The sequence below is a fragment of the Bidens hawaiensis genome, unplaced genomic scaffold (assembly GCF_021521415.1).
Source record: "Bidens hawaiensis isolate Kalapana, Puna unplaced genomic scaffold, B.hawaiensis_p1.1 tig00040074_1, whole genome shotgun sequence".
In the NCBI taxonomy this organism is placed as follows: domain Eukaryota; kingdom Viridiplantae; phylum Streptophyta; class Magnoliopsida; order Asterales; family Asteraceae; genus Bidens; species Bidens hawaiensis.
The window spans coordinates 67079-88794 of record NW_027497063.1 but is presented as its reverse complement, the minus strand read 5'-3'; the positions used below and the strand labels follow the sequence as shown (position 1 = coordinate 88794).

Genomic DNA, 21716 nt, shown 5'->3' with positions numbered 1-21716 from the left:
TTCAAAACCTTTTTATAAATAGTTTTAATTGACCTTTCGACATCGATCAATTGCTCCATTGATAGATCCAGCTAGATTCGTCGCATGCCCATCTAAGAGATTTCTTGTCGTAGCTATGTGGTGGAGCGGGGATCTATTGGGCTTTCACTTGCCTTAGCTAGGACATTAGAAAGAGAAAGGGCTATAGGCTTGCTAGGTTGTTGGTTTGAAACTCCCCTGTCTATTTGAATTGATTTACAGCGCCTATTTTCTTTTCTCATCAAGCTTAGATTTAATAGGAATTGCTTCTATTCACTTTATATGCAATGTCACATGTTGGGTGGGGTGGGGGGGGGGGGGGGGGTTATGTATTTGATTAGTTATGTTCCGTAATCATTTTTCTAGCTTATAAATATTAATTCAGTAAATATATAAAATAATAAAATAAATTAAAAAAAACATTATAATGATTACATTTACGAGAAACCTCCTAAAATACCCCGTGACAATTCTGGCACATAAAGTAATAACAAAGTCACTATCATAGTGAACAATAATTTAGGCAATGGTTATTCATATACCCTTTTTAGTTATTCACACCCCCCTTTAACACACATTTAAACCCTATATACACCCTATAAAGGGTGTATAAATAACATATCCCATAATTTATATAGTAAGTAGTACGTAAAGCATAGTATTATCAATTATGAACAGGAAGACAAGTTACAAGAAACCATATCTGACGTGACTCTACGTACGAGCAGATTTCACATGATATCCCCAGCCTAGAATTCGGAATATCGAACACGACAAGATGGTTTTGTTGTTGCATATTGGCAATGACATGTCATTGACAGCGGACAGTGGACCCGGAGGAGCTATGCATTTTAAACATGTTCATTTGTTATTCCGTTCTGTTTTAAAGCTATGCATTTTAAATATGTTCATACTCGGTACTCTTGGTATGAGAGTTTTGTGTTATAAGGTTTTACTGTTTTAAAGCTATGCATTTTAATTCGTTCCTCTCTGGTGAGCTTAGGGAGTAGTGGTTTCATAGTCGAACAAACTGATTTAAAAGCTGCTTCAATCAAGGTGACTAAACATGGGAAGACGTGTCTTAACAGCTAACATGTATTTATTCTTTTTTGCTTTTGACACTTTTGGTTTCCTCGCACCTGAAGTTGTGGAGTTACTTAGCCAAGTTCAACGGGTCATACATAGTAATGGTATGACTCCAAGAGCGGTGAATGTAGATTTTAAAAGATGAGGGGTTGCAATTCAAAACATGGTAGTGACGCAGTTTGTTGCCCGCTACCTTCTTTTTTAATTTAATAACTACCTTTCGTATTTATTAATATGAAAATGATTCAAAGTGTGTTATGGAGCCTTATTGTGTGGTTGATGGTATTGGCCATTAAAAAAAGTGATAGATTGTGACTTTGTTGATTGTTTTTCTTGCGAATGTTGAATTCTAGGTGGTCTTTGTTGCCGGTGTACGACACTGTTTTCATTAGTAGGTGGTTTTCCTTTGCGTTTAAAGATCTAAACTCAAAAGGGGTTTTTTTTCTTCTATTTAACAACAATTATATTCTAACATAGTTTATTAATTAAAACTTAATAATTACAAGAAGAATATCCATAAACAAATATCATCAAGGTGATTCTAGGTTACAAATTGGATAGTTGATAATTACCACAGTTGTTTAGACCATGGTGTGTCATTGTGTGGTTCCATTTTACTTGAGTGGAAACTGATTCAGCATTACATAATACTAATTAAAAACTACTAAGAATATGATAATCAAAGGGATATTGATTTTTAATACATTTAACTCGTTGGTTGATATCACTCCAACTTACGATTTGTTACCCCTCACTCCGAACTTACTATATTTGTTTCCGGTACTCCCGAACTTAACGGACCCTAACTCCGTTAGTTTTCTTGCTGTCGTGACATTTTTTGATGACTTGGCATGCATAGGTGGCATTGTTTTTATTCTTTTATTAAACTTTTGTACCCAACCCACTTTTCATCTGCCTCATCATCCCATTCATCCCCCTCCTATCACTGATCGAACCGTTTGAAAAAAATATATCGCTCGACCATTGTATTACCACCTTTTCTCATATATCATACCTCCTTCATAATAATCCTTATTATTAGGGTTGTAAACGAATCAAACGTTAAGCGAACAGTTCGTGAACTGTTCGGCGGGAAGTTCGTATATGTTTGTTTGTTTAATAAATGAACGAACACGAACAAGAAATTTCATTAGATTAATTAAACAAACGAACACGAACAAAGCCCCCAGCTCGTTTAATTATGTTCGTGAACATTCGGTAATGTGTTCACATGCGTTCGTTCATATTCATTTGTATATGTTGTTCATGAAAGTTTTGTGTACATTTATTTATTTTATCTAAACATTTTATGTTCTTTAATTTATTACCTCTAACATATATAAAATATCATACTCTCACATCGTTTTTGCATTGCTCACATGTCCTTTCTCATCATTCAAATTGATGAATACATAGATCTCAATCTCTAGGCTCCGCCCGATTTTATTTCGTGTTTGTTTATGTTCGTAAATCGTTCATGAAAACATTCATTTCCTTAATGAACGAACACGAGCATAAATCTTGTTCAGTAAGTATTCGCGAACCGTCCGGAACACATTATTTCTTTAGCAAACGAACATGAACAAGGTCGTGTTAGTTTACAACCCTACTCGTTATAAGGGCCCGAATTTTCAAATGGTTTCTGGATATTTTTCAATGGGTTCACCTTCAAACCCATTTATGTAACATATTAAATTATTCAGATGCTTTTCTATCAATTTTTTTTTTTAAATTTTAAAAAAGACCAACAAACAAATAATTGTCTAGGTACTCCGTACGAGGTGACACAATGGCAACAGACCACCATCAACCGGCCCAACCTAGCAGTACAGAGCCCTTGAGCTCCTCCAAGGTATCTCCAGTTCTGGAGAAAACTCACTCGCATGAAGGCCAACTAGTGGTAAAATCCGGACGCCCTCAAGATCAAACCGGAGATCACAAAGATCCCGGTCTTCCTTCATTGAGCCACCCATCAGCCATGCGTTTCCCAAAGTGTTGTATATGAGAATCGAACCCGAGTCTTTGTTGAAGAACTCCGGTTTCCTATCACTATACCACATTTTAGAGTAAATCGACATCTTTTAAAATAACTTCTTTTAAAAATAAAAATAATATATAAATTTAACACTTTAGATTATCAAGTATTAATAAAAAAATTATTTAATAACATTTTTTTAAGGTTATATGCTAATCCATGAAGCACACGAACCCTTCATGTCAAGAAACACTTGAAAGTTGTGTGATATGTTTAGATAAGTCTATAGACCAATTCTTTTCAGTTGAAGGTTGTACACACCGATATTGTTATTCTTGCATGAAGCAACATGTTGAGGTGAAACTGCTTAGTACTGGTGTGTTACCAAAATGCCGTCACAAAGGTTGCGCAAATGCGTTGAGAATTGAAAGATGCGAGAAGTTCTTGAACCCGAAGTTTTCTGAAATGATGAGACAACGGGTGAAGGAAGAGTCGATTCCGGTGACAGAAAAAGTTTACTGCCCATATCCTAAATGCTCCATGTTGATTCAAAAAATTAAGCTTTGGTTAATGAAGTTGGAAGTGTAACATGTTATAAATGTTATGGTAGTTTTTGCATTCATTGCAGGGTTCCGTGGCATAAATATATGAATTGTGAAGAGTATAAGCGAAGAAACCCAACACAACTTGTGGAAGAATCAAAGCTTAAAAGTCTGGCAGCAAGGAATTTGTGGAGGCAGTGCATAAAATGCAAGCATATGATAGAATTAGCAGCCGGTTGCTACCACATGACATGCAGGTCAGTCTTTTAAATCTAATCCTAATTAAAGTGGTTTTTTACTTATAATATATGCGGTTTTACAAAATGTAATTGCATAACAGATTTTGTAACGTTCGTTAATGAGTTAATGTACGTGTTACTTTTGAAAAGGTTGGCTCGAAAGTGCGATATGGTCCTACCATCGGACTGTGTAGTTTACTCTTCTTTTACATGTAAGGTAAATATAAATTTGTGTATCTTAAGATTGTTCATTAGGTTTTAGAGCTTATTATTATTTACAAATAAGTTAAAGGGCTATCGAGTTGAAATTGACACATCTAATGTATCAGTGTTTTACCTCCAAACGGATGACGTTGAAACATTTGAATTGATTTGTTAATATTGGATAATATTGTATAGTTATTATATTACATATTATATTGTTATCAATCCCTTGATTCTAGGCTAGTATTTTGTATTAGCTGTATATATATATTCTAATTACAATGAATGAAAGAATAACTTTTGGTCAATACTTTTATATGGTATCACAGCCAAAATTCCGATCCCCTCCTCTCTACTGCTCATCATTGTTATTTTTTTTCCGGTCACCATGTATTCTGGAAGTTCTTTACATATCACAACCATCCCTTCTCAAAACCCACACCACACGTTCACCTCACAAACATCTACCAACAGCCCCCACTTTCAAAGCAAATGCCAATTTTGTTTTAATACAGGCCATCCTTTGTCTTCATGTTATGCTTTCAAAAACATGTATCCAAATATTTACTTGCCACCACTACCAAAAAACCCTCAAAATAACCCACCCCAAACACATACGATGTCCGCTGCAGATGTTACAAACAGCGGAAATCGCCCTTGGCTCTTTGATAGTGGTGCCTCACACCACATCACTAATGACCTCAATGCTTTGTCTTTCCATGCTCCATACGGTGGTACACAAGAACTCTTCATCGGTGATGGTTCGTCTCTTGGTATCACTCATGTTGGCTCTTTAACACTTTATTTTGAAAATACATCTTTCATTTTACATAATGTTCTGTGTGTTCCATCTATATCTCGAAATATCCTATCAATCTCCCGTTTATGCCTTGATAATAATGTAACAATCCAATTTTTCTCTCTTAACTTTGTTATCAAGGATTGCCACACTCAACTCCTCTCCTTCGGGGACAAGCTACACATGGGCTCTATGAACTGAAGCAAGGTATCAGCAACAATGGAGAATTAAGAGAAAACTAAAAGCTAGGGTTTCTAGGGTTTCAAGTAGATGAAAAGAGGGAAAACGAAATTTTTATTAACTAATACTTTGACTTCTGTTACAACAGTATTAATACTAAAAGACTCAAAACAATTTACAGAAACTACCCTAAACATTTGGAAATATACAAACAGACCCCTCAACTGTTAAGAAGTATACTAACATACTCCCCTCTAATTCCAAAACCTTACTCTAACCAATCTGCTACTTCAACACCAAGCATACACCTTAATTCTGCAAATTTCAACCTTGGTAATGCCTTGGTTAAAATATCAGCTCTTTGTAGATTACCACTTATGAAGTCAACACGGATTTGACCTTTTTCAATACACTCTCTTATAAAGTGATATCTAGTATTGATATGTTTGCTCCTCCTACCATGAAAAACAGGGTTTACATCAAAGCTATAGCTGATTTGTTATCAACCCAAATTACCACAGCTTCTTGTTTATTTCCAGTAATTTCTTGTATTAAGCCTTGTAACCAAAGTGCCTCGCATGTTGCAGAAGTTGCAGCCATGAACTCAGCTTCACATGAAGACAAAGCTACTGTTTGTTGCTTTTGTGAATGCCATGACACAAGACAATCATTATAGTAAAACACATTGCCACTAGTACTCTTCCCATCATCACTATCCGTTAGATGAATACTGTCACTAAAACCCACCAAGCCACCACCAGCAAACCTACCATACTTTATACTATAATGAAGAGTACCTTTAACATACCTGAGCAAAAACTTAACAGCTTTCATATGAGATTCTTTAGGACTTTGCATGAATCTACTCACATAACCAACTGCATAACATATGTCAGGTCTTGTCTGAGTTAAGTACCTCAATGTAAGGCCCCGTTACCGGTAGCCCTACTTTCGTGTTGGATTTACTCATAAACACAATTCTAAATATCATGGTTAATTAAAACTTTATGCGGAATATAAAACTTTCATAAAACATTACATAATTCATAACTTGTCTCAAAACATCCTTTGTCTTTCAACATTAAAGCATTAAAATTAAAACATCATATGTCTTCAGATGCCAGACTCTTATTCTTCTGCCATGTGTCCCCACTCAAGCCAGCTGTCTCATCCTACTCACCTACGTGCATACTAAAAGTCAGCTACGCTGAGTGAGTTCTAGTTAATCATACATTATACAATACACGATAACTTATATTCTTTCATTCATACTTTCATACTTTCTTACTTTCATACTTTCTTACTTTCACATCTTACGTTATAAAGAGCATTACGCCCTACATTCCTCGAGTATTATTAGGGCTCGGTACCCTCCTTCCTCGAGAATTATTAGGGCTCGGTACCCTCTTTCCTCGAGTATTATTAGGGCTTGGTACCCTCTTTCCTCGAATATTAGTAGGGTTCGGTTCCCTAGTTCTCGAATATTAGTAGAGTTCGATTCCCTCTTCGTTACCATACAACCATACATCATACCTCCAGTATTATTAGGGCTCGGTACCCTTTTCGTAACCATACAACCATCATTTCCTTCTTTTATTAACTTTATCACATTCATACATATAAGCATACATATCATACTTACCTTATACATAGCGTTACAACCTGACAGTACGTGCAATATCTGAAGATCGTTCACGTACTAACAAGCAATCATTCATACATTTCACATCATTCATATAAGGCATACACTTATCACTTAGGATAAGTGTATTAACAAACATATAGAGTATGCACACAGCCCCGAAAACATAACACAGAAGTGAGGCTAGAAACTCACCTGAATCCTGTTACGCTCTCCGTTAATAGTTATTCCCTTCTTGAGCTGTGCACGGCTAACTGTATAATATTTACACGTATCAATTAACTACTACTACTCATGTTGTATTTCTATCTTTATATGACCCACAACGAACGGGGTCCGGGGGCAGCGCCCCTGGTAGCGGGGTCTAGGGGCGGCAGCCCCTAGCAGGGTTCAAGGGGCAGAGCCCCTGGCTGGGGTCGAGCTGCCAGGTCAGCTTGGAAAAATTTTATTTCCATTAAGTGTCTTAACACATTTTTCATTAGGTTTTTAATTTATTTTCTAAATTGCTAACCCCAGCGAACTTATCATTAAGCGAACTTAACAACTTGTGGTCATAACTTATTTATAACAGTCAATGAAATACATCAATCGGATGAATGAAAGCAATGCGCGTGCCTCAAGTTAATATTTGGTTTGACTATGAAGTGAAGAGTCACAAATTAAATTTAGCAAGTAATGTAGGGATGGCAATGGGTCGGGTTTAGGTATTCCCAAACCCATACCCGGTTATTAAAGTTCATCCCATACCCGTCCCAAACCCGCCGGGTTTTAATCTGGTAATTACCCGTCTGGTTTCCTATCGGGTTTTGATAAAATACCCGTCGGGTATACCCGGCTCAAAACCCTCCAGGTTTGACAAAATATAACTAATCGATTACAAAGATGGTTACCATGAAGATAAAATATCTCAAATAACTAACATAAACACGTTTCGACAAATAATATATTTGGAATATAGTATATAACTATATATATAATATAATAAGCTATGTCGGGTACATCGGGTACATAATCGGGTAAATGGGTTTATGTTATCGGGGGTATATTAAACTAGCCCCAAACCCTAACGGGTCAGGTATTACACGTCCCATTTATGCCGGGTTTCGGGTTTCCCCATCGGGTTCGGGTTCCATTGCCATCCCTAAAGTAATGTGAAAGAAAGTAATTAACATATCTTAACTCATGAACCATGTTGCTTCTAGTTACATACTAAAGAAAGAATAAATAAATCCTTTAAAAAGTCAAATTGTAAAGCCCTAAGGCTAAAATGGTATGTATAATCAACCAACCAGACAGCAATGCAACCTAGGGTTTCAAATAGTTAAAAAGAAAATAAGAGAAGCTGAAAGCGAGCAATAGAGTCGGCGGCAATGGTGGAGTATGCACTGCCCATGTGTGGAGGGGCATTCACGTAATAGAGAGGCGTTGTAAGGACAAATGGGTCCTTTGTTACATCTGAATTGCTGCTGCAGGTGCAGTATAATGATCTTCTGGAAGAAGCAGATGATGATGAGAACCATTTGGAACGGAGATTAATTTGAGTTTTGTAATTGATAAACGATGATAATAAGAAGTTAGTTATGGTTAGGGTTGTTGTATGAGATTGAATAAGAGACTGCGTCCTGCTCCCCATATCCTCACAAGCTTTGGGTTTAGTTTGGGGATAGGATCGTTTCAGGAGGTGTTTGGGATTTACTTATTTTACATTTTTACCCATACATGTTATGTTATATTTAGAAAAGTAAAACTATTATTATGATAAGTTATGCTCATAATTATAATCACAACTTATGCCACATAATTGTTACATCACATCCACTAATTTTATTATGCGTTGTGAGTCGATTCTCATTTTGTCCTTTTATTTAAATTTCTTAGGCTAAACGTAATGGGTGAAGATTTTGGTCGATTTCGGGCGACATTGGGTGCAAACACCCCCCCCCCTTCCCCGTGGCGATTTGTGGGGGGGGGGGGGGGGAGTATTTCTCGCAGTGCTTGTGTTTGTATATATTAATATTATATAAGTTTGTGAGTGTGATATATATATATATAGGGCTACAATATCATTACACCCCAAAAACAAAATCTACCATTTGTTGACTAGGCGACACATGGCGCAAATCGTCTCATTTTGTAGCCTCTCCACTACACGTAGCCTTGGGACTTGTTGATGGTGTGTTTTGTGTTATGTGACGTCACGTCAATATATGGGCATTTCACGACAAAATGGTGTGGTAGATGAAACAATTTCCAATCATTATCTCATTATTATTACTTTCGCTTTTTTTTATTAAAAATAAAACAAATAAAACCACACATCAATCATTGACCAATATCCCTTTTCTCTTCCGGCGTTTGTAGAAGGCGCCACCCACCCAAATAAAACCCAAAGCACCCGAGGGGCCGTGTAACCTGACGCTTTGGGGGTGTTTTGGGCCACACACAACCCCCTGTACACATGGTCATTATGTTGAGATAGCATAGAAGTTGTAAAGTGGTGGTCAATTTTGTTTTATCTTAGTTGACTAAGAACTTATCAGCTTATTCGTTAAGTGATCTAAGAAGTGTTCAAATCTTTGTAATCCTTAACCGTTGCATCATACGAAGAGGGTAGAGCGTATGCACAAATCTTTGTTTATATTTTTTCTCACCTTACTAAACTAACAATACAATGCAACATTGATCCCCTACCGTGCTTGTTTGTAACGCTTGTTTTTTACGAGAGGGGGTTTTGTTAGGGAGAAATACTATAAAACAATTACTTTAGTAGAAAGATTATAGCTTGTCACAATAAGTTGTTACAAATACCATTTAACATGCTTACTTGATCTTCTACATGCACCCATTGGCGAAGCTTCTTTAAGACCAGGCGTCTCTATTGTTTTGCGCAGTAGTATAAATTTAATCGTTTTTCGTCCACAAATTATTATACGTATTTAAATTTATCCTTTTTCGACTGAAAATTTGAGCCTTCTCGGCCCCCACGTTTATGATTTTTTCTAATACATTTTGACCCCCTCCCCCCCAACTTTCTCGTCCAAGCTTTGTCACTATATGCACCTCCTTCTTTATGTAATACTTGCAATATAGTCGAGCCACAATTGTGCTACTAAAGACACATAATTTTGTTTAAACTAGTTGCCAAACAATTAAGACGAAAACAACTTACACGCTATCAATATAGCGTAAAATGATGATTTATGTCTAACAACATGCTTAACGCAAAAAGTTGTTAGTGGATGCGAAACGTATATAAGAAAAACATAAAGGTGTGTACGGTTTGATTTAGTTCGGTTATTAGCCTCAACCAAATCAAACAATTAGTTTATGGTTAATTAGATCGGTTTATTCAGTTTTTGGTTAGATTAGGTTAATAGCCAAAATCAAACTTGGGTTAGAGTCTTTTCTTAAAAATATACATGAAATGGATGAAAAAACCCTAAAATAAATGTATAAATAAATGAAATGGTGGTTTAAAACACTAATACATGAAATGTATGTATACAACCAGTGGTATAAAAAATAACCAATAACCGATTTTCAGTTAATTCGGTTTTGGTTCGGTTCGTTTCATTTCAGTCAACGGTTCCAATATTGGACTCCCATGTCAAAATTCAAATCGTGAGAGAACTGTAGTTTCCGTTCTTTAGTTTGTTCAAACTTACTAATTTAGTAAAACAGTTTAATATTTGCTATATTTGTCCCTATGGTATCATTTACGTTGCAATTTTTGTCCATAAGATTTCGTTTTCACTGTGACTTCCGTTCTTGTGGTTTGTTAAAATATATTATTTCAGTCCAAAATATGTTAACGAACATTAAATGAAAATGAAACCTTATGAATGAAAATATCAAATTTTAAACCTTTAGAATAAAATAACAAACTTAAACAAACCGCGTTGATATAAAATCACATTGCCCTGATGTCCTTTACACATAATAAATTAAATTAATAATTTTTTTTGTGTGCTTAACCGGTTTATTTGACGTTAAGCGCGATAGGTCATAGGTAAACAGTGAAGAGTGAAGACGAATGAGTGACTCAAAATATCTTCAGTTGCACTTTTTGTTAGTTAGAAAATAATTAACCATCACTCACTCACTCTCAATCAACGACTGACTATATGGAAATGGAAACCCTTGAGAAGGAAATTAAAGACCTCATCATCATTCAATCTGACTGCTCTTCTTCTTCTTCTTCTAACAATGCAGAAACATTTAGTGTTTATTTCAAGGGCTTGTTAAGTGATGAGAGAGTCCACAGTCCTACTTGTTCAATCAAAACAGTTACAATGGCTGGAATTGGTGTGGCCGTATGCAATTCGAATAATGATGATGAGGCCGTTTTCGAGATGAAGAAGCCACTGGACTTGAGTGAAGATGATCGGATCAGCAGGTGGGATGTCGAATGGCACGCCTTGATTGAGGCTTTGCACGCCGCGATTGCGTTGGACCTTAAGAGGATTGTGTTCTATTGTGATTATTATCCCCTGTATCAACATGTGAGTGGATTCCTTTTTCATGTATTTCAGATAATTAACCGAAGTTACCGAACCAGACAAGGTTTTGTTTATGTTCGCACGTTAAGCTTTTATCAGACAAGCAAACACCTAACTGAACAAAAGTTGTTGTCCGTTTTTGTTAATTAACGGTTCATGAACACAAGGGTTTTGGCAGAGTTCATTGCGTCGGCTCCTCTCACACCGTTGCTCAAACCTAACAATGGGATTAAACCCATTGCCGTAGGTGTCATTTGGAGAAGATTGATCTCTAAGGTGGCTATGAGGGGTGTTGGGAAAGACATTACTAAATACCTGTGCGACTTTCAGTTTGGGGTGGGAGTCCCTAGTGGTGCAGAGGCCGTTCTTCATAGCGCGAACAGGTTTTTAAGTAAGTTCCATTCTGATGGGTCATTGGCTATGCTTACTATTGATTTTTGTAATGTCTTCAACTTGGTGGATAGGACTGCCCTTCTGAATGAGGTTCGGGCCCGATGTCCATCTATTTCCTTATGGGTGAACTTTTTATATGGGCAACCGGCCAGGCTATATGTGGGGGATGACCACATTTGGTCCACCACTGGGGTTCAGCAGGGGGACCCTTTGAGACCTCTTCTTTTCGCCTTAGTTCTGCACCCACTTATTCATCTAGTCCAGAGTTCCTATAAGCTTCTCTTTCATGCTTGGTACCTAGATGATGGTACAATTATTGGGGACTCTAAAGAGGTTGCCAAAGCTTTAGATATTATCAGGTCGGAGGGTCCCCGCCTGGGCCTTGAACTTAATATTAAGAAAACCGAAGTATTTTGGCCGTCGTGCAATGGGGTTAAGGTGCAGGAGGGGGTGTTTCCCTGTGAGATTGGAAGACCGGTGCTAGGTGTGAAACTCCTCGGGGAGCCGTTAGCCGGGATGCCGGGTTCATCAGTGAACTTGCTATGAAAAGGGCTTCGTGAGCTGTGGAGTTGATGAGCTATCTCCCGCATTTGCGGGACCCTCAATGCGAGCTCCTTTTGCTCCGCTCATGTATGGGAGTTGGAAAGTTGTTGTTTGGTCTCAGAACATGCCAACCTATGTATGTAGGGGAAGCAGTTTCTGTGTTTGACAATGGCCTTCGGGGGCGATTAAGGACATCGTGGTTTGTGGTGGTCCCTTCTTTGGAGATTTTCAATGGAGGTTGGCATCACTTCCGACTCGTTTTGGAGGTTTGGGTTTATGTTCAGCTTCAGACGTTTCTACTTATGCGTTTGTGGCCTCGAGGGCGCAATCTTGGGAATTACAAGACCGCATTCTTCGAGGTTGTGGTATTGATGGGTTTGACTCCGATTATGGGAGTGCGATAGATCGGTTGCACATTTCACTTCCCGATTTTGACAATAGCGATTTCTCTAATAAAGACACCGCCCCCCCTAAAGCCCAACATGCTTTGGCGAGTGCCCTTTATAGTGGAATCATCAAGAGTTTGGAAATAAAGTTTGATTTATCCCCTCGTCAAAAAGCGGTGTTTGAGTGTCTTCGGGCTCCTCGGGCTCAAGATTTCGTAAGTGTTCTCCCTATTGAAGGATTGGGCCAACATATGTCGGCTTTGGAGTACCGGGCCATCCTGAAGTATCGGTTAATGATCCCTTTGTTTCCGGTTGATGAGCCGTGCCCGGTTTGCCGTAAGGTTTATTTGGATTCTTTTGGCGAGCATGCAGTTCACTGCAAAGAGTTGTCTGGGTTTAAGTACAAGCATGATTTGGTGAGGGATGTTCTATGCGATGTTCTTAAACGAGCCGGAATTTCGGCTAAAAAGGAAGCCCCCGTAAACTTTCTTACGGATCCTCAAGAAGGAAGATCTACATTACGACCGGCCAATATACTTGTTTTTGGGTGGGTAAGGGGAAAACACGCTTGTGTCGGCCTCACAGGAGTGTCCCCTCTTGTTGGGATTAGGGACACTGGATTTGTAGCAGGCCAGGCAGCATTGAAGGCGGCATCGGGCAAGGTTGCTAAACACGAGAGAGCTTGTTTGGAGAATCAACACGTGTTTATCCCCTTCGCCTTTGACACTTTTGGTTTCTTAGCTCCGGATGCTGTGGACCTTTTGAATAGGGTTCAGAAAGTTGTGTATAGTAACGTATCAGCCCATAAGAATCAAAACTTTGTTTTAAGTCGGATTGGGTTTGCTATCCAAAAGGGGGTTGCGGCGCAGCTTGTTGCCCGCTTACCTGCCACTTCAATGTAAATCGTTTGGATGTTTCTGTGAAATATAAAATGAGCCAATAAGAACTAAATGAACACAAACAATGTTTTATTTGATTTGGCTAACCGATAATGGTTAGTGTCCACGGTTCGGTCCGGATATCAAGTTTGTGTTGGTGTTTTTCTTAACATTAATATTCATATATATATATATATATATATATATAGTTAAACTAGATTTTCTACCGGCGCGTTGCGCTGGGGCAATTGGTAAAAGTAAAACCTTAACGTTGAAACATGGGTGTTGGTAAAAACTCGAACGCTGGTAAAGACCGAGCGTTGCGTCGGTGAGTTGACGCGAATCAATTAGTATCGTTTACGTTATAGAGTATAGACATTATTGGTAAAACCTTAGCGTCCAAAATATATATATTTGTCAAATTAACATATAAAAATAAATTATTAAAAACGACGTTTGTTTGGTTGGTAAACCCGGGCGGTGACAACTGATAAGTGTCGTTCCCGCACAATGAGGCGGTAACTGGACACGTACTAGGTCGGTTTCGGCTACATTTGTTACGGTACCAGAGCTAAAAACGGAAAAATATAAAAATTGAGTGGACCAATGGGGTGATGTCGGTCAGTAAACTCGGACATTGGTAAAACTGAAAATTGTCAGTCCCGGGCATTGAGACGTTGAGTTTATGCGAATTCGTCTGGTTTTCGTCACATTCGTTATGGTATCGAAATTAAAACAAATAAAAGAAGAAACAAAATTGCCATTCGGTTAGCTGGCATTATGTCGTTACGGTAGCAAACAGAAAAAAAAATGACATGGGCAAGTAAGTGCCGCCAAGTGGCCCAATGGCTGCTTAGCGGCACCAAACTTTCCATTTATGTATTTTAGATAATAATAATAATTTTGCTGATATCTAAATGATAAGATTATAAAAGTCATTAATTTGTATTAAAAACCATAAATGAACAAACATTAGCGAACGTGAACGAACACATTATCAAACGTTCACAAACACAATTGAACGAACATGGTTATGTTCGTGTTTGTTCTTTTATTTAATCGAACGAAATTCATTGTTCATGTTCATCTATTTATAAAATGAACGAACATAAACAAACTTCCCGCCTAATGTTATGTTCGTTCTCTGTATTAACTATTTGTTAAGTTTCCAATAATAACACACTTGCTGGCAATTTCAGGTGAGTGGGCAATGGCGGCCAAAACAACAAAAGGTTATAACCTTTTTGGACAAAGTGAATCTCTTCAGGCAATGTTTCACCTACTGTGAACCTTCTCTTATTGCTCGTAAGGATGTCAAATTTGCATTTAAGCTTGCAAGGTGGTATCAAGTCAAGAACAACTTGAAAATTGTGTAATATGCTTAGATGATAAATCAGTAGACCAATTCTTTTCAAGTGAAGGTTGTACACACCGGTTCTGCTACTCTTGCATTAAGCAACATGCAGAGGTGAAATTGCTTAATGGTGTTTTACCAAAATGCCCTCATGAAGGTTGCGGAAATGAATTGAGATTTGAAAGCTGTGAGAAGTTCTTGAACCCAAAGTTTACTGAAATGATGAGACAACGGGTGAAAGAAGAATCAATTCCCGTGACAGAAAAAGTTAACTGCCCTTATCCTAAATGCTCTGCATTGATGTCAAAAACTGAAGCTCTTAAGCTTCCTAGATTGATTGATGAAGTTGGAGCTATAACATGTTATAAATGTCATGGTAATTTCTGCATTAATTGCAGGGTTCCATGGCATAATGGTATGAACTGTGCAGAGTATAAAAGAAGAAACCCGACACTAATAGTGGAAGAATCAAAGCTTAAAAGTCTGGCAGCAAGGAATTTGTGGCGGCAATGCGTAAAATGCAAACACATGATAGAATTAGCAGCTGGTTGCTACCACATGACATGCAGGTAAATTATTTTACCAGTTACTCTTTAAAAACATATGATTAAAATTATTATTCCATTGATACTTTCCAAAAACTGTTCCATTGATACTTTTTGGAAATTATTAGTATGCCTTGTGCCTATCACTTGGAGCATAGCCCTGATCCGTCCCGAAACAGAATATTCCTAAAGTAGATTTTTTCTTCTAGTATATATGGTTTTCTAATTCCATAACGTATTTCTTAACATCAGTTAGTGAGTTAATGTGTTGCTGCTGAGTGCACAATGAGAACCATAGATGTTATTTCCGAAAAGTTGGCCCGCAAGTGTAATATATTGTCTTACCATACCACCAGACTATGTAATTTACTCTTATTTTTACATGTAAAGTAAATGTAAATTTGTGTATCTTATGCTTTTTGAAAACAAATTTAAAGTATTCCAAAGTTAAAATTGTTACTTTTTAAATTAACAATATATTTTCCTTCTTTCAGTTAATATCAGTAATAATAATGTAGAACTGAATACTCTTTGATAAATAATTTAAAGACCAACGAGTTGAAACCGACACCTCTAATGTGTCAAATACGTTTTGGATTTCTAGGCAGATTTTGAATTTGGCATTGCAGAACTATGGATAGCAGCAGCGTAGTATTCTTACAGGTTTAGGTTTGTTTATTTCGCAGATGTGGATACGAGTTTTGCTACACATGTGGAGCGGAATGGAAGAACAAGAAGGCAACATGCACTTGTCCTCTTTGGGACGATGAACACATCATGGATATTGAGCATGATGTTGTCCTAGAGGATGATGATTTTGGGCATGATGTTCTTGAGGATAATGATGATCATGAGGATGAGGTTGTTCTTGAGGATGATGATTCTGAGGATGATGTTCTTGAGGATAATGATGATCATGAGGATGATGTTCTTGAAGATGATGTTCTTGAGGATGACGATGATGATGATCTTGAGGAAGAAGAACAAGAAGACGATAGTACGGATTTTGAGGATGAGAATGTTGGCGATGATTTTGAGGATAACGAGGATGTTTATGATGATTATGGCGATGATGACGATGTTGATGATGATTATGGGGATGATGACGACGACGATGACGACTATTATTTCTGAAGACAGGACATAAGAAGATATAATGAATCCTGTAGATGTAAAGTTTTAATATAACCTGCATGTCGTGTCACTTAACACTTTGAATGGCAATATTGTCCAATGCTGTACAAATTCCCCACTTTTATTTTCAAGGTTAAATATATAACTAAAATGATGCTGATGAGTCATTGGTTGCAGGGTTGGTAGTGTTGATAGATGGTTGATTAGCAATATGTGCTAGCATACTTGCACATTGTTTTAAGTGTTTAGTAATCGGAGAGGGTTACGCGTCTAGATATGAATATACTGCTGCTGATGAGTATTATTTTTCTTTTTCATGACATGACACGAGAAGATATCCCAAATATCATAGATGTAAACTTTTAGATGCCTTTTGCCTATCACTTGGAGCATCAAATCTTTTGTATCCGAACAAGAACCATTTAATCTTGTCAATACACACTTATTAAATTTGTGTAACCCAAGCATCACCTGCTTAACATTTTTATTTGAACAAGTTAAATGGATTGGCATGTTGTAAATATGTTGACGAATTACAAATAAGTAGTAAACGTGTTAAATGGATTCATTCGGTCGGTAGGTGTTGGTTCGTTAAAGTATCTGCATTTGCATAGTCAAATTTGTGGTCGGTATATTTAGAATATGAAATTTATATAATATTATCATAAAAACTAGGAAAACTGAATTTAACTCTCACATGACTAAAGAGAGAAGGGGCATAATCTGATTTTGTCATAATTGAAGAAGGCTGTTCAATTGTAAACCTGTGTAGTAAAATTGTTATTAGGTGTGCACGAAATCGAAAAAACTGACTCGAAATCGAACAAAAAAAACTAAACTGAATTAAAAACCAACGGTTCGGTTTTGATTTTTAGTAAAAACAGAAATATCGGTTTTAGTTCGGTTTTGATTTTTAGTAAAAACAAAACTGAAAAAACCGATTTGTTGGATTACTTTTTTATTGAATCATTTATGTTTTTATAGTTTTAAAAACTTGAATATTTGTTTTATTTTTAATGTTAATCGTTTATGTTTTATCGATATGGATGAGATTAATCATTTTAAACGTAAGTATATTTTATTAGCTCTTAATATCCTAGGCCAAAAATATTCTATTAATTGATTTTTTTTCTTAAATAAATATTAGGCCCGATCTCAAAATATCATTGGTCAGATTTCTTTGACCCGGAAATTTCTAGCCCGATTAGCAAATCTGATTTTTTTTAACCCAAATAAAAAAAACCGAGCGGTTTTGAAAGATCATAAAATCGAAACTTTGGTTTTCAGTTCGATTTTAATCCAAAACCGCACCGAAACCATAATTATTTATTATAGCTTATGACAAATGAATTGCCATTCCATATTTTAACCTGGATATGATATCTCACCAGATGGGCTATTAATTTGCACTTGATTATTATTATTATTAAGTCCACTCACTCTCAATCAACGGCGGGAAAGATCAACGGCTACATGGAAACCGTAGAGGAGCTTGAGAAACTAATTACACACCGCATGATCATTCAAGACGAAGGCTCTTCTAATTCTAATTCGAACAACGAAGAGACAACAACATTTAGGGTTTATTACTCTAGTTTTATTAACCAAACAGTTACAATGGCTGGAATTGGTGTCGCCATATGCGATTCGAAAGACGAGTTGATTTATGAGTTGAAGAAGCCTCTGGATTTGAGTGAATGTGATATAGTGAGCAGGCGGAGTGTGGAGGAGCGGGTGTTGATCGAGGCTTTGCGTGCCGCGGTTGCGTTGGATCTTAAGCGAATTGTGTTGTATTGTGGTTATTATCCACTGTATCAGTTTGTGAGTTCATTTACCCCATTTTCAATTGATCATCTTACAATGTAGGTGTTAACCGAACCGAAATTGACAGATAACCGAAAGGCGGTTATTGGTTATTTTTTGTACTCTCGAACTAAACCATTCATAATTTCGTATATTTGTAGCTTTTATATCTCCATTTCATGCATTTAAACATTCATTTCATGTATTTATGCATCTAAGTTAAAATTTTAGCCCACATTTGATTTTGGTTATTAACCGAACTGAACTGAAAACCGAATGAGCCGAACTGATTAACCAAAAACCGGTTTGTTAATTCGGTTGAGGCTATTAACCGAACCGAACTGTGCACACCCCTGGTGTTCGGTTCAATTAATAGACTCCACCGAATACGAAGTCATGCGTTAATCTATTTTATTAATCAGTTTGTTTTTGGTTAATCGGTGTGGTTTGTTCAGTTAGTTTGTCGGTTTCGATTCGGTTCGGTTAATTACCAAAACCAAACTTGGGCTACAATTTTTGCTTAGAATTACATGAAATAAAGGTATAAAATAAAGGGATTTTTACATATATCCCCTTACTAAAACACGAAGAGAAGGTATAAAACATGAAAAGGAGGTATAAAGCTAGAATTGCATGAAACTATGGATGGTTCGGTTAATTTCAATTAACTGAGGGTAAAAAAAACACTAATAACCGACTTTCAAGTAACTCAGTCTTCGATTAATTTGGTTTTTTTTCTTGGTTCGGTTTAGGTTATTGCTCGCCTCTAAATTTACAAGCTGATTTTATTGTTCAATGTATCTCATCTCTGTATCAATTGACTCTTGGGCCAAGGTTGCAACTATAAAATCGGTGTTGGTAATTTCTGGTTAGTGGGCAGTGGCGGCCAAAACAACAAAAGATTATAAACTTTTTGGATCAAGTGAATCTCCTTAGGAAAAGTTTCACTTATTGTGAGCCCTCTTTTATTGCTCGTAAGGATGTCAAATTTGCGTTTAAGCTTGCAAGAGAAGCAATAAGTTCCGAGACAAGCAATGCAGCATCAAGCCAAGAAAAGCTTGAAAATTGTGTAATATGCTTAGATGATAAGTCCATAGACCAATTTTTTGCAGTTGAAGGTTGTACCCATCGATACTGTTACTCTTGCGTGAGGCAACAAGTAGAGGTGAAATTGCTTAATGGCGTGTTACCAAAATGCCCTCATGAAGGTTGCGAGAATGAATTGAGATTTGAAAGTTGTGAAAAGTTCTTGAACCCAAAGTTTATTGAAATGATGAGAGAACGGCTTAAAGAAGATTCAATTCCAGTGACAGAAAAAGTTTACTGCCCTTATCCTAAATGCTCCGCTTTGATGTCAAAAACTGAAGTTCTTAAGCTTCCTGGAATGATTAATGAAGTTGGAGCTGTAACATGTTATAAATGTCATGGTAGTTTTTGCATTAATTGCAGGGTTCCATGGCATAATGATATGAATTGTGCAGAGTATAAAGGAAGAAGCCCAACACTAATTGTGGAAGAATCAAAGCTCAAAAGTCTGGCAGCAAAGAATTTTTGGCGGCAGTGCATAAAATGCCAACATATGATAGAATTAGCAGCCGGTTGCTACCACATGACATGCAGGTACATTTGTTTCACTGGTTAATCTTTAAGAAGATATGTTAAAACTATTACTGCAATGATACTTTCTAAAAACTGTTACATGATGTTGTAAGCATTACAATACAGTCTAGGCATGGCCCTGATCCATCTTGAGACAGAATATTCCTAAAGTTTAATTTTTCTTGTAGTATATATGGTTTTCTAATTCCTTAAATATTTCTTAACATCAGTTAGTGAGTTAATGTGTTGCTGCTGATGAGGACCATAGATGTTATCTCTGAAAAGTTGGTCTGCAAGTGTAATATGGTCTTACCATACCACCATACCTGTAAAATAAATGTAAATTTGTGTATCTTATGCTTTTTGGAAACGAGTTTAAAGTATTTCAAAATTAAAATTGTTTTGTTTGTAAATTAACAATATATTTTACTTCTTTCAGTTTATATCAGACTAATAATTTAGAACTGAATACTCTTTGATAAATAATTTAAAGACCAACAAGTTGAAACCGACACCTCTAATGTACCGAATACGATTCGAATTTCTAGGTAGATTTTGAATTTGGAATTGTAGAGCCATGGATAGCAGCAACATCGTATTGTTACAAGTTTAGGTTTGTTTATTTTGCAGATGTGGATATGAATTCTGCTACACGTGTGGAGCAGAATGGAAGAACAAGAAGGCGACGTGCACTTGTCCTCTTTGGGATGAAGAACACATCATGGATATTGAGGAAGAAGAGGACGAGGATGATGATTTTGAGCATAATTTTGTTCTTCAGAATGATAATTTTGGGCATAATGTTGTTCTTGAGGATGTTTTTGGGAATTATCTTCATCTTGAGGATAATAATTTTGGGGGTGATGTTGCTCGTGAGGATGATGATTTCGGGCATAATGTTGTCCATGAGAATGATGTTTTTGAAGATGATGGTTTTGGGCATGATGTAGTCCTTGAGGGTGATGATTTCGAGGATGATAATGTTCACGAGAATGATGATTTTGAGGAAGTTCTTCTTGATGATTATGTTCATGAGAATGATAATTTTGAGGATGAAGTCCTTGAGGATGACGTTCTTGAAGAAGAACATGAACAAGAAGATGGTGGTAATGATTTTGAGGATGACGTATATGATGATTTTGGGAACAATGATGATGCTTATGATGATTATGGGGATGACGTGGATGTTTATGATGATTATGGGGATGGCGAGGATGTTTATGATAATGACTATTATTTCTGAAGACAGGACACAAGAAGATACGACGAATCCCATAGATGTATAAGTTTCAATATTCGATGTTTGTGTCACTTAACGTTTTGAATGGCAATATTTTCCAATGCTTTACCAATTCTCCACTTTTATTTTCAAGGTTAAATATAATTTACAGCAGATTAAGATGATAGTTATTGGTATAATTTCCAGTAAATCTCCAAGTCGCTTAGTTTTATTACTTAAAATCATAAATAGGCGAATTGTAAGGCTGCAGATGGGCTTACAGTGATTTTTGTATGCCTAGTTGGCTAGCTATTAGCAGTAATTGTAATAAAATAAGCCCATATATGATCAATGGGTTATGTTCTGTCAAATTTCCTAGTTTGACCCGCAATCACGACCCATTTAACACAGTTGGACCTTTTTGTGACAAAACAGACACTAGGTGGCGACACAACCCAATAATGTAGGGCTCGCATGGAATCGATTGGTACTAAAGAAATGAATCAAAGTTCCGAGCGCAAACCGTGACAACAATCCAGTTTGTTAGGGGAAGTATACAGGTTATAAAGGCTGGTCATATAGTAATTTCCTATTCTGCATGTGTTCAGTTTCTTGCTGAGTTGTTTTACACTGTTTGTTTATGATTTTAATGAAATATTAAGTGTTGCTGGTTAAAAA

The 21716-nt window shown here is 36.8% G+C and overlaps 3 protein-coding genes and 2 pseudogenes across 3 annotated transcripts in view; 4 read left to right on the top strand and 1 right to left on the bottom strand.

Moving 5' to 3' along the window:
• The window catches only part of LOC143591800 (E3 ubiquitin-protein ligase RSL1-like), a 34854-nt gene extending 14322 nt beyond the window's left edge, over nt 1-20532 (top strand). The window contains exon 4 of the mRNA XM_077071895.1: nt 20433-20532. The gene's annotated coding sequence lies outside the window, so the exon portion shown is untranslated. The remainder of the gene's footprint in view (nt 1-20432) is intronic.
• Nucleotides 3419-3980, top strand: LOC143591808 (E3 ubiquitin-protein ligase RSL1-like). Its single transcript, XM_077071901.1, has 3 exons — nt 3419-3663; nt 3708-3878; nt 3962-3980. Exons 1-3 carry the CDS (start codon nt 3419-3421, stop codon nt 3978-3980), a joined length of 435 nt encoding a protein of 144 aa, XP_076928016.1.
• LOC143591807 (secreted RxLR effector protein 161 pseudogene) lies at nt 5518-5901 on the bottom strand (annotated as a pseudogene).
• Nucleotides 10884-16564, top strand: LOC143591802 (E3 ubiquitin-protein ligase RSL1-like; annotated as a pseudogene).
• On the top strand, nt 17891-21095 carry LOC143591806 (E3 ubiquitin-protein ligase RSL1-like). Its single transcript, XM_077071900.1, has 3 exons — nt 17891-18228; nt 19094-19840; nt 20450-21095. Exons 1-3 carry the CDS (start codon nt 17891-17893, stop codon nt 21060-21062), a joined length of 1698 nt encoding a protein of 565 aa, XP_076928015.1. The 3' UTR covers nt 21063-21095.
• Nucleotides 21096-21716: the final 621 nt, after the last annotated feature.

Bases quoted from the DNA above. Each gene is read 5' to 3' on its own strand.
- LOC143591808 (XM_077071901.1), top strand. From the start codon at position 3,419: ATGAAGCAACATGTTGAGGTGAAACTGCTTAGTACTGGTGTGTTACCA. The intron at 3,664-3,707 runs GTAACATGTTAT...CATTCATTGCAG, and splicing joins TGGTTAATGAAGTTGGAAGT to GGTTCCGTGGCATAAATATA.
- LOC143591806 (XM_077071900.1), top strand. From the start codon at position 17,891: ATGGAAACCGTAGAGGAGCTTGAGAAACTAATTACACACCGCATGATC. The intron at 18,229-19,093 runs GTATCAGTTTGT...ATTTCTGGTTAG, and splicing joins TATTGTGGTTATTATCCACT to TGGGCAGTGGCGGCCAAAAC. The intron at 19,841-20,449 runs GTACATTTGTTT...TTTATTTTGCAG, and splicing joins TGCTACCACATGACATGCAG to ATGTGGATATGAATTCTGCT.